The 13,481-nt window shown below is 38.5% G+C and overlaps 1 protein-coding gene across 1 annotated transcript in view; it reads right to left on the bottom strand.

Annotated features, from left to right (window-relative positions):
- ST8SIA1 (ST8 alpha-N-acetyl-neuraminide alpha-2,8-sialyltransferase 1) overlaps nucleotides 1-13,481 on the bottom strand; it is a 119,557-nt gene that overhangs the window by 78,116 nt on the left and 27,960 nt on the right. Inside the window, exon 2 of the mRNA XM_026066927.1 lies at nucleotides 11,519-11,663. Coding sequence (XP_025922712.1) covers nucleotides 11,519-11,663 — 145 coding nt within the window. The remainder of the gene's footprint in view (nucleotides 1-11,518; nucleotides 11,664-13,481) is intronic.

The following is a 13,481-nucleotide window of genomic DNA, read 5'->3' as shown; positions in this document are numbered from 1 at the left end:
AAAAATAGGCTTGGTCTTGTTGATTTTGGCGTGGTGTCTTTCAATTGAGGGCATACGACCAAAGCACTTATTCTTTTATAACTGGTGTTTCCTTTTCAAGTACAGCAGGCACATCACATGATGGTACTAACAAGCATGCTCTCAATCACTGCATGTGGTTGTTAGGCATTCCTCTGCATAAATCTGCAACTAGCTAAGGCATGTACTTAACTAGACACAACAAAATCAGAGAAGATACAATAAAGGTGAGTGAGGAGGGATCTCAGAGTGAGCTGCCTGCATACGCATATCACATGGATGCAGAAGTGTTAGTGTCACTACTGTCACCTTCACTCTACTGACTTTTTTTTCCTGTCTGAGGAAAGCCTCATTATCACAGGACATAACAGAGATGTTGGTCACACCCCATAAAACCATAAGTAAGGAGATGCTGTAGACCAACTTCTGATATGTATCAGCATTAGATAGTACATTTACCCCTACAGGACTGAACGACTGACTAGACATCCCCATCAGCTTGAGACAGCAATGCACTTGCATTTCAGTGTAACACACTTTAGCTTAAATTGTATGAATTTAGACAGTGTCTTAAAATAAAACTCTATGCCCGTACTTTTCAAGCACAGGATGTGAGGAATTATGCAGTTCAGCTGTTCACACTCAGTCATATAGCTCTCATGCTAGAAAGACTGACTTCCAAGGGCTGTTTCACGTAAGGATGTTCAGATCACGACTATTACTCCTCCACACTGAGACAGATAGTTTAGCACTAAAGAAAACTTCTCTGTCCCCTTTCTAACGGGGCACATTCTCTGGGCAGAGTAAAGCCAGGCCCCCATCATGTATCATTTCTGTTCTTTGCATGTTATGCGATTCCCATGCCAAAGTACGATGGTACCCAAATCCACCTGCATGACTTGGAGTTCCTAAAGAACACCACAGTTCTCAAAGAGCTAATATCTGGGATGTAATTCAGATCATCTCCTCCTGATCAAGTGACCCTCAGGCATCCAGTGTCTTTCATCTGAACCTTCTGAAATTGCAGAGCATTACCTCCAGTATGTTCCACATGAGGAAAACCACAGCCATTGGAGATCAAGAGTTTCCACAAGGCAATATCCAGGTTGCTCTGCCACAGGCACTCTGCTGGCATGCCAGCAACCTTGAACCTCCAGCCTAACCCTGCCCACAAGATATTGTAACTGACTTTCAGCTTATAGGTCAAGGGCTTTCTTAGGAAAGCATACAAAATTTTGCTGGCAATAATGTCCCTCATATGAAAACATCCTGCAAATGCCTGCAGCAATCTTCTGAGATTGATAGAGTGGACTGAAGCCAGTGAGCCTGAGCCACGTTCTTGAGCTTCATCATTTTTCCTTGAAATCATCTGCAAAGCCAGATACACATATGCAAGTTGTTGTTCTCCACAACATATCCAGACTGACACCGTCAACTGTCATCAGCCCCAAATTCCTATGATTTGTAGATGTGCCCAAGACAGATGCGTTGTCACAGCATCCTGCATTTGGGATTCAAATTTATATTACCCTAGTCCAGGTCCACAAAGCTGTTAGCTGTCACACGCCAACCAATTTCAACCAGAAAAAAAAAACCCGTGCCTTCAGTTACCTTGCCTTTGCCTCACACTACAGTCCACCCCCTTTAGCAACCAACACAAAATAATTACCTTGGACTGGTATTTATTGGCCAGTAGACAACCTGCAGCACAGATTTCTCTGTCAAAATCCCCTAAACACTCTGTAGAAGAAAAAAGCTCTGTTGATCAAGAAGCAAAAAACTGCCTGAATTCTTGATCTGACCAACAGCAGGTTAAATGGTACTTCAGCTGCACGCCCAGCATCACAGGACTCATCCAGAGCATCCTGACGTAAGAAAATCACTACTGTGTTTGATGATAAAAGTACAAAATGTCATTTGGAAGCCAATGCCTACCTCATGGGAGCAATTCAGATGATAAAAGTTGTTGCAGAGGGGAACCACAGTCCTTCCCCTCCACACCATACCAGGTTATAAGGTCTCTAAATCAACCATCCCTGGCTACATCAGTCAATTCTTGAACTGTACTGCAGCAAATTTCTCTTTAAACGTAAAGCAGAGCCTACACTCCCCTCTAAGCAAGAAGAGGCAAAGGTTCTTTCGAAAGGCATTATATAATCCTCCTATAAGATTTGTAAATGTGCTACCCCTTCTTAACAACTTCTGTAGAAGTGGAACGTTCCCTGACTTTCTTCAAGCCTGCAGACTCTGCTGAACCCCAGTCCCACCTGTAGTCAGGAACAAAGATGCATCAGGGAATATCTACATATTTGACGGGGGGGGGGGGGGGGGAGCTATGTCTTTGCTGCTGCTGCTGCAATACTTTCTGAATGTAATCTGATATCCTGCCACCCTGCAGTACAGTTTACATGAGCCATGTCCAGAAACCAAACAGAATTATATGAAAAATATATAGGAGTGTGTAATATTTCATCAAGTCCTACTCAGGCTTCTGCCAGGTGGTAACTGCCAGGCATAAAATGGAGCCAAAACTGAGCCTCAAACAAACCAGTACTGATTTTAAGTCTATTTTAGATGTATTTCACCACAGAATACACTACAGAATACAGCAAATTAATGTAAGGAAATACAAACACTGAATAACAAATATAGTCACATATATGATAAAAATGCTATAAATTTAACAAGACAACACTTATAAAAATCTATAAATAAAGGCTAAACAGGTGGCCAAGATAATAAGGCTTAATCTTACTCAAGTTTTAAATATTAACTTCCAAAGAAGCAAGGCACCTGTAGGTGGAAGTCTTGGTATATAAACAAGTTCACTGCCAGGAAAAACCCCGCATCAAGAAAGAGCCTCCTTTTAGCATCTCATCAGTTATACAAAGCTATAATGAAACAAACAAAGCAAATATACCTGTTCTGTCTCTGGGCAGATTAGACCTAACTCTTATTAATATTTTTATACCCTGAGCCAGGATATTTTAAAAAAAGAAAAGAAAAAGAAAAAGAAAAAAAGAAAAAAAAAATCATATGCCCCATAGTTACTTCTAGCTATCAGGTGCGAGAAGTTCGCCATGGCTGCAGCTTCTCTTCTATGACCACTTCCTTTAATTCTTCTTCCCCAACAACATTTCTATCTTATCATGCAGCAAACTTGTGTCCCTGTAAAGTATCAGAACATTGAGTAAAAAGCCCATAAAATTCCCYTGGCGTTAGTACAGCCTCTCTGGCCTCCTTCGCCCACACTGCCCCTTGCTCTTTGGGTTCAGATCAGTGGTTTTGCTCTGCGCTTTACAAACCCCCCAGCGCTACAAGATCTTATCCATAATTACGACTTCTAGGTACTGTCAAAAAAGGTTACATACAGTAGAAAGTTTCAGTTGTGAGGCCAATGAATTGAAAGGTGCTCCAGAGCTCACTGCCCCAAGACGCTGCCTGCATTTCACCAGCCAGTACCACAGCCCTGGAAACGGATACATCAGCCACGCTGCTTGAACCATTTTGCAAATAGTACAAAATTGCTCAGAGCAGCAACACACTCATGGCTGAATTACCTTTTTGAAAATACTCCATGTCCCTTCTATCTTAGGTGGGCTCCACAACAATCCCACAGTTTTTATACTTTTTAAAATATTGTTCAGTATCCCTAGCAATGCAGAAGTCAAACCACATTTGCTCTTCCACACCCTCATCTACCCCAAATCCCAAACATCTCTGTCATGAYTGGGATTCAAAACAGCTGACAAAGAATTTGTTCTGGCTTGGGGATTAGTACATTTAACTTTAGGCTATTTATGGTTTGAACCGAGCACAAACAGATATTAGAGGTGGGACTGATTTGTGTATTTTTGAATGCTCCAGAACACAATGGTCTGTCTGGCAAAGGCACTGGGGTGTGCTTGGATAAACTCTTCTGTTACCTAGAAAATGATTGATACTGGGTCACTTCACATTTGAAGCAGAAATGTGGAGTTAGGGCTGTCATTCCTCTTTCTTTCCCTTTGGGCCAAACTGATACTTTGCAGTCAGATTTAGTTCTTCCCTTCCCCCCCATTTGTTTCATTTGGAAAGGTCAGTGCCTATTTATGTGTTTGCATTAACTGAGATAAAACCAGTTTGGCACGTGCATTATTGCCGATACACTCCAGAAAATCAGCCTCTCCAAATACAGTCTGGCTAAACAGCTTTGCAGAACACATTCTTGCAAGCCCAGAAAGACCAAAAAAAGGATCTGGTGATCAACAGGGACAGACGGCCACTCCTCGTTCTCTTTCAATTTGCCTCAATAAAAACATGTTGCCCATCCTCTAGTATTACCCCAAACTATATATATTAATCTCATACATCTCTTTTTAGCATAAATTTGATTTTCACCACCTGTCATGTTTGCATCTTGTCTATATGAAGTACTTTTGGGCAGACTGTGGTTTTTGCTTAACTGACCAGATATAATAATAGCTGAAGACCTATTCCAGTTTTGCTAGCAGGCTGCACAAAATGGTCCAATTCCACAGTTCTTAATTAGTCAATATTCAGTGCRAGGATAAGGGTTTCACCTAAGTCAAGGTTAAGCTAGATTTTGATCTCAATTACCCTGATAACAACTGCTAGAGATATTACCCAGTACTGAAGAAGGGAAGACTCATGCTCTAAAAAGATCAGAATTTGTCAGGTCTCTACAGATAGTATATCATATCTTAGTTTAGTAATGGCATTATACTGCTTAATCTGACTAAGGACATGACTTGCCAACCTGGAAGACTTATTAACTTAACTTAGTCTTATTAACTGTATTCCCAAAATGTGGATGTCATTTCACAAGACAGAACTACCTCTTCTCATTTTAACGCAAAATATTTTTCATTTTTGCAACAATACATGTTTATTACAGTTTCATTTTAAGTAAATATATGTAGCCCCAACCAAGAATATAATTTGCATTACAATGTGCTCAGGAATAAAAGGGGAGGGGGGGAAGGTAGCAGGGAAGCCAAGACAGCACCAAGAAATTCCCCCAAATACTAGCTAAATACAACTCAAAATAGGTCACTAAAATACCATTTAGATAGTAAAATTAATGGAAGTAAATATAACAGTTGCTCAATAAATGTTAGGTCTGCACCTCATGACCCTACCCAGGAGATCAAGAAAAAAAAAAAATCAGGACAGAAATGACTCAGCCAATGTTCTAATATATTTCCCCAAACAGCATTTAATTACAAACAAAGCTTTACTGCGAACAGAGTACTTTGACATGTTAGATTGCTAGCAAAAACTAACAGAAGAAACTGCCAAACACTTCTACCAAAGTCAACGCCAAAGTTAATAATTTCATATCTCCTGGAGACACTGCAGTCCATCAAAACCTAACCCCTTCACATCARTTGGTTTCCCATTTTATACACCATTTTAGAGTCAACTGTGTCACCTGGGTCTAAAATCAGACAGAACAGCACACAGGGTTTGCCTTCAGTAAGCTAAATTCTCCTCTTAATGGAGTTTGCATTTCTTACACAGATCTAACTTAACATTCGGTCCTGTTTCTGCATAGCAACTACATTCCTAACTAACAATTTCCTATTCTCGTTGCTCTTAGCACTTGCCTTTTACTTAAATCAAACCACCATTTTCTTCCTCATGCCAAGTATGTTTTTTCCTGTGATCCTACAGTTGCACAAAAAGGGGAAACGCCCACATATTTTACATCAGACTCCCTTTCCAAATCTGCATTTTCTGAAATAATTACAAAATATTCTACTAATTGCAGGCTGTAACTGTAGGACCATGGAACTTGCTTTGCCACAGCACTCCATTGACAATCAAGTCCAGCATCAGAAAAGAGCATAATAAAAAAATCTCTGGCCAAATGAGGAACATTGTAAGCAACCAAAAGAAATCAAACACGCTCCTGGATTCTAATAGGTACTCTGGATTAAAAACTAGTGTTGCCTATTAACGTATCATATAGCACAAGCAGTACTGAAAATCATAAAATCATTCTCTGTTACACAACACAGCATTCACCCTGATAAACTAGAAAATGTCAGAGGATGTCTCCATATTGCACTTACAAGTAGAGCAATAACATTTTCCCTGCCTTTATTTTAAAGGCAAGAATCTAAACTTTAACGCCACCTTGAATAAACTCTAATTAACAATTTGACAAATATAGCCTTTCTCCTGATCATGATGTGTCCAGAAACAACTGTCAACTTTCCCAAACTTATTTGTAGTTTGAAGCTATTTTCTTTAGATTTCTCGTAGGCCATCTGCGAAAAGATTCACGAGAAGCTTACTGCAAGTAGACATTTTTCCATCTGATGACACTATTCAGGTGAAATGTTTGAAGAGATTTGGAGCAGGTGGGCAACATATTTTAGTAAGTCAGGATAATTTACTTGTACCTYAATGAGTCTAATTAGTTCAAGTGAAATGCAATAAAATCAGAAAAATGGCTTTATTTTGCCAAATTAAAAAGTTCAAGTCTAAAATTTGAATTTTTTCTTGAAATGTATTCTCTCCTCCCCCTCCAGAAATAATACTTTTCCATAGTGTTTTTGGGAGGGGGAGAGAGGAGCTTGGAAATTCATCTTGGTTCTGCTCAAAATCTTGCTTTAAGCTTTTTCCAACAAGTAAAAAAAAAAAAAAATTGCTTAAACAGGTCAATAGTATGGTGAGTTTGTCCCCTGATGGTAAAGGGGTCTGAAGTTTGGTTTGGAAACTTTGAGGGGAAAAAAAGATGGGAAGGAGTGCAAAATTATTCTGGAAAATGTTTGAGACCAGGATATGTTTTACGCTCTATTTTAAAAACAAATGACTTTTAGTTCACTCTTCTCTCACATGGTTTTGAGTTACATCCTGATTCCTCTTACATTTACATCACATTTACTCATAGCATCTAAAAATTGCTGTGAGAATATATAGAAGCCTGTTTTCTTCCATTTTAGTCAAAAAGGGTGGCAAATGCTAGTCATGCCTTCTGTCACGCCTTGATACATCTTAACAGGACCACAGCTACATGGCTAAACGTCTAGGCTCAACAGTAAGAAGTGTGTATCTGTATGTCCTGAGGGACAGGACCCCTGAACGCTTACCAACATGCAGATCCATTTCCAGTAAAAGATTTGGCCCATAAAAGGGGAGGAAAATGTTTACAAGTCACCCATGGCCTTCAGTGTCCAACCTGAGCCATCACAGTCTGGTTTTTCAGAGGTTTATCCACCCATCCCACTGATTTCAGCTGGAGTAGAGTGATCTGCATCTCTGAACTCTAGACCCTCAGTGTCCTCAGACACGTAGCCAAAATTACTGGCTTATACTGAAACTTCAGGCCTACATATAAAGCTGTAGAAAGCTGGTAATGCACCCAGTAAGAATAACCTGCTATTGCTCATATTAAATATATACCTACATCTATATGCAGATGCAATGCTTTGCCTCCTAAGCAGTGCTGCAGACCACAGCAGGTAACACAATGAAGCTACTGTCAGGAAAAGTCCAATTTTAATAGCAATCACACTGCATTATCCGACAGCTCCAGGCAACGCCACCACTGTACATCTGGGAGACAGGGCGTGGGGGGGCTCTCCACTCCCACTGCACGGAGGTGGCATGATGGGCCATGTCCTATGAAGGAAACATACCTGAGGAGCCTTTCAATCGGTCCCGCATCATCGCCTGTCCTTTAGATACTGATAATGAACCACCAGCAGTTTCTCTCCAGGAGGGGGAAGATTTTTACATTCTGTGTAATATTTCATTTCTGTTTCAAAATATGTAATTCTAGAAATCGATAGCAAAAATGAGACAGAGGAGGAGGAGGCACGTCTGGCAACTGGAATTGTTGGTTCCCGGAAAATTCTGCAACTTCCAATTTTGTTCCCATAAACTGAAATGAAAGTCAGAATGCTGCAATTTTCCACACAGTGACTGAGTGGTTTTTTTTTCTTTTAACATATTTTTCCTTTGGTCTATCAAAAACTTAAAACTAAAAAGAAGTGGGAATACAATTAATGTTTTAGAAAAAAACTACCAATGGAGTGCAAAATAAACAATTGAAATATTACATTACAAAAATGGTAAAACAAAATGTCTAACACCACCAAAACCTTTTAATCTTTTCACTTCAAAGAAAATCTAAAAATCAAAGAATTGACACAAAAAGTTCATAATTTGATGAAATAGCATTTTTCAGTGGAAAAGCTCTTCATCAGAAAATGTTGAACCAGTTGTAATAACTTTATCTACACAAATTCCTCAGAAGAAAAATATTCTATTTTGTATTTTTTCACATTCAATAATAAGTGACTCTTTACATATTAAGGCCTGAGATACTTATATTATTTCTAGGTAAGTCTCCATTGATGTATAGCAAGCTTATTCTATCCTATAAAATATAGCAAGTTTCCCATTTAGTTTTGAGTTACTTTATGCTATAAGTTAATAACTGGTTCAGGGTTGAGAAGAAAAATCTTCTGCAAGCAAAAAATGGCTTAAGCCCAGCAGATTGATGTGGATGGAGGTATGTTTTTTTTTTTATTTATCTTAGAGGAAATATTTTTTCGATTATATCAACATAGCTGCGGCCCTTTACATTCCTGTTATATCCCCTGAGCATTTCAGAGTATAACCCATATTTTCTAAGTGGTTTTAAGCTTCTGAATACTTTTGAAAGGAATATTCATCTTCACAAAAATTGCTTGCCAGTTGCTACTAAACTAATAGCCATTCTTCAAAGCAGAGAAAATTTAGTCTAATATTTTTCTAGAAACAGAGCTAGAAAAAATACTTCATTTAAGAATTCACTACTAATAAGTCTTCCTAAGCTTTTAAGCCTAACAGGCTTTCATTGGATAGAGGTTTATAAAATTCCTCTGGGCAAAATACATGGGAATAACAAACCAAGACACAGAAAGTGGTACTTAGCCCYCCCCCCCCCCCAAAAAAAAAAAAAAAGGGTGGCAGGGGGAGTAGCAGTGAGTAGCACTTGTGAGTAGCACTTGTGAGCAATGAAGTACTCGTCAATTCATTAGTAGATTAGTATTTCTAGAACCAGTCTTGGAATTGCTTTTTAGAACTGTTTTAGAGTTGGGACATCATAAAAATTCAGTCTCTTCCCCCCCACACAACATCTAGCCATCCCCTTCGCAGCTTGCTTGGCAAGCCTAAGAGAACCTAGGGACCCTGAAGTCCCAGCTCCTTAGCTCATGTTGTCCCTCATGTTGTCCTTCCAGCACTTCCCAGGTCCTCTCTCCCGATCCTGCCAACCGATAAACTTTGGGAATAGGCCTGGGAGCTGGGAAGCTGCTGGAAGCTCCTGGGATCACAACTGCTCTCCAACCAGCATTTACCTCTCTGAAGGAGCCCATCTGGTACTCCGCAATTTTCTGTGAAAGGATGTAGGACACTGCTGTGGCTAGGCAGAGTGCTAGGTTTTAATCCAAACAAAACCAGAYGTGAGCCTTTCCAAATATAGATGGATTTTCAAATCCATCACAAAATAGAATGACATCTCCGAACCACCCAGGTAGGTTTTTTTTTGAAATGTTAAAAAAGATATACATATTTTCAGTGGTTGCTGCCAATATCTTTGAGTGGCACAAAGTTTACAGCTTTACCAAGGATTTTAGTTATCTCCAGTAAACAAAGAAATATTGTAGCAACAAATCATAATAAGCATATCACAAAAAAGATTTACATCTGCTACTCTGTGGCACACTATAAGCTTTCTACCAGTCTCAGAGGTAGGGACAGAAATTCACTCCAGCAGGGCAGCCTCATTCCAGCTGCGTGACAGGAAAAGCACTCTCCATAGATGTTCAGCATTTATTTGCTTATTTAGCTTGCAGACAGCCAGCGGCTGTGGACTACATTGGAGGAAGGCTGAGTGCACAGGAGGCACAGACCCAGCAAGTGCTTCCTTGCAACAGGCACGACTGAGTGAAAAGGCAGCAGATCCATAGCCTAAACAAGACACAGCTGTCACACTGCTTCTCTGGAGGACGTATTGACACAGAAAGGGCTGATCCAACTTTMTTTTCCCCATACCTCAGTTTCCCTCACTTTCTCCACTGAAAGAAACCAATTCAAAGATCAGCTAGTTGAACCCCTATTGTTGAGATCTGGAAACTCCCTAAAAAAAGATAACTTTCTAATGTTATATTTGCATGACAAGTTTAACAAATAAAAACTCCACTATATGTATAACAAACAGCAACAAATGAATAGCCTGGTGTGAATGGCTCAACAGCAACTGTGAGGCTTAAAAAGTATTCATACCTTTCATTTAAGAAATTAAAGCAACATGTAAATCAATCATCTCCAGATGTTTGGCTTTCTTTAATCTATAGCAACATAAAACATATCTGATTCCATGTACAAAAGTCAATATAATAAACTGATTATTTAACGTCAGTTCATATATTAACTAAAAATACAAGAAGCCTAGGTCAGTATTACAAATTCCCAGCACTCAGTAAGTCTACTCTTATCCCAAAACACCTTTCCTGAACAACAACAAACCATTTCTAATATTCAGAACACAACAAGAATTGACTAAGTCACATTATTGGCTTCTGTTATTGGGCTTACATTGCTTGCCATCAGTCAACTTCATTAACTTGAAAGTACCTTGGATACCTTTATACAAACTGCCATTATCCCTTAGCTAAACAGACTGAAACTGAAATAATTCTAGATGAGAATTTGAAAGGGACAAGGAGTTACTCCAGATCATTTGCATCAGGGCAACTGAGGTAAAATTCCAGTTCTCTAGACACCTTTTCCTTTTAATGTAACCCAGGCAAATTCTACAGACATCAAGGGAATCGATCAGTTTGAACTTGGATCTAAATACAGGCCAGAAGCTGCCATTTCGAAGAGTTTWAAAAAAAAAAAAGAAAAGAAAAAAAGAAAAAAAAGACAGATGCCAATAATACTGGCAGGTCTCTAAGTGTTATGCGAGCAAAGCATGTTTTCCTCAAGATTCACCTCTGAGTTCTGCAGCACTGCCAGCTCTCATAGTGTCATCACACATCTTGCCAGATCTGATGTTTTATTTGAAGTGCCAGATTTTGAGGACACTTGATTRTGTAAGATTCTCAGTCCTTGTTTAACTAAGGGAAGTTTCTAGCTGTCAGAGTTTGAAACCTAGGTTTGTGAGCATGATCAGTGACTAAAATACAGAAATCACCTTTTTAAAATAGCCAGCCTTTATCATTATTTTAAAAATCAAGAAGGGCATCCCAATCCCATCACCTTCTTATATTTGAAGACACCCATCCTGGAAAGTGACAAGGGAAATATTAACACACAGGTCACCATTTCATAATTTTCAGAACACAGAAGTAAAAAAGCAGAGGAGAGCATTTTGTATCGAGAAATGAAGATACACTATTTCTTGACACAAGTGTTTAGCCCATTTACATTCATCTGCACCATGTTACCATTATATTAATATATTAATAATTACAGTGAAAAGAACAAAGTTACTAACCTGTGGGAAAAGAGAGTAAGTTGCATTGTCAATAGTGAAAGAGTATAACAATTCCCCATCAAACCAGAGATTCTTTCCCATGGGGGAGTTCTGCTTTGTCATGGCAAAGAGCTGACCAGGGTCACAACATTCTTCCAGCAGTTTCCTAAGAAAGGCAACAAAAAGAGAAAGAGATGTATTCATTAGAGCTTTGCCACATCATGGCTAAAGACCATCCTTAACTGACAGTCGAGGCACCTGAGATTCTGCCTTTCTCAGATGCTATTCAGAAAGCCAACCATTTTCTCAGCTATCTGATGAACAACAGCTGATTCTACACTGCACATCAGAACAATAAATACTAATGAAGAATTCAGGAAACGAGAATATTTAGAAATTCATATTCTAATTCGGTAACTTCATAATCTTTTTTCTTTTTTTTTCTTTTTCTTTTTCTTTTTTTTTTTTAATTTAAAGAAGAGCCATAAGTCCTGTTTTTATTCTGGAAAGACTTAGAAATAACCAGTAAAAAATATAAGCCATCCATTTACTTCTGAGTGGCATAAAAATGAGAACAAAATTTATCAAAAGAAAGTCTGTCCTTTTCAACTAATTTTAATTAATAAAAATCACCAGTCTCCAACACATAAACAAGTCAGAGAAGCACCTTTGAAAATCAGATCTGAAGCATAAGAAAACTTATTCATAAAGAGTAGTTATGTAAGTTAACTATGGAATATGGAAACATATGGCATTCCTCTCCAGTTACTAAATATCCTTGTGCTACTATCACAGCAGTATTAGAGCCTGCCTTCTAAGTGAAGTCCAACTTGAGTCATCCCRGTTTGCTATATATATTTTGCGGATATTACACTTCTTGTTTCCTCGCTGAAATTGCATATCCTCTTATGCATGCACTTCCCCAAAATAGTTATTACTGACCTTGACTAGAAATTTGAGAGCGGGCTAGGTGGCTGAAGGTTGTATTGAGCAAAAATTCTATAACACAGCCAGCTCAGCAACTAATATCCTAAAACCAAAAGGATGAAAAGCTCTAGACACCTGCAAAGCAGGAATACAGTATCCTTCCAAAGCCAGAATAGGACTATCTCTCTAATGAAGAGGTGATCCTCATATCAATGTTTATATAAAATAGATATATGTAAAATCTCCATTATAAAATGCCATTACAGCATAGTAATATATTGATATTTATTATTATATAAATTTGTTATTTATTTTAAAGGGAGTCCTAAACAGACTAAACTCATTTCCAGTGGCTGAAGAAGAACTGGAAGTAGCATGCAGAGGAAAAAGAGTTATTAGAGACCAGTTATCACAGACTGCTTAAATGTTTAACTCTCCTCCTTTGCTAAAAGGGAGATTCTATTCAAAGGCAAGAAGTCATTCACACAAATGTTTATTTGTCATTCACACAAAAGTTTCACAACTACTTTTCTTCTGTAAAAATGAATACTAAAAAGATCAATATTTCCCCCATCAAAAATGTTATTTTCCATAAATTCACAGTTTTCTGTTACTCTGTAAACACTATTTTCCATACATATTTCAGTTGAAATTTGATTAGAACATTAGAGTGGATTTGCTTTAATCTTTGTAAAAAAGGAAACAACTTGAAATRTTGCATGACAAACAAAAAATGTCTAGGACAAAACTGTTTCTGGAGCTGTTTATCCTTAAACTGCTGCTTGCAGAGCTGTTTTGCCGCCATTCTGACCAGAATACACAGTAATGTGTTACCAGAGAGGCAATTTCCCTTCCTAGAGATGCCATGGGTCAACCTACATCCACCACAGAAAGGCTTCACGTCATCCTTCTGCTGATGCTCAGATAAAGCCTTCATCTCAGCACTGTGAAGATGAAACTAAAGGAAATTTGAAATCCCTCACCAAATTACCTTTGCAAAACAGGCTATGACAGGCGTAGAATAGAATATTGTTCCAGATAAAAGATAGGTGAGCAA

Source organism: Apteryx rowi, unplaced genomic scaffold (assembly GCF_003343035.1).
Source record: "Apteryx rowi isolate R43461 unplaced genomic scaffold, aptRow1 scaffold_25, whole genome shotgun sequence".
In the NCBI taxonomy this organism is placed as follows: Eukaryota; Metazoa; Chordata; class Aves; order Apterygiformes; family Apterygidae; genus Apteryx; species Apteryx rowi.
This window is presented reverse-complemented; position numbering and strand designations above follow the sequence as displayed.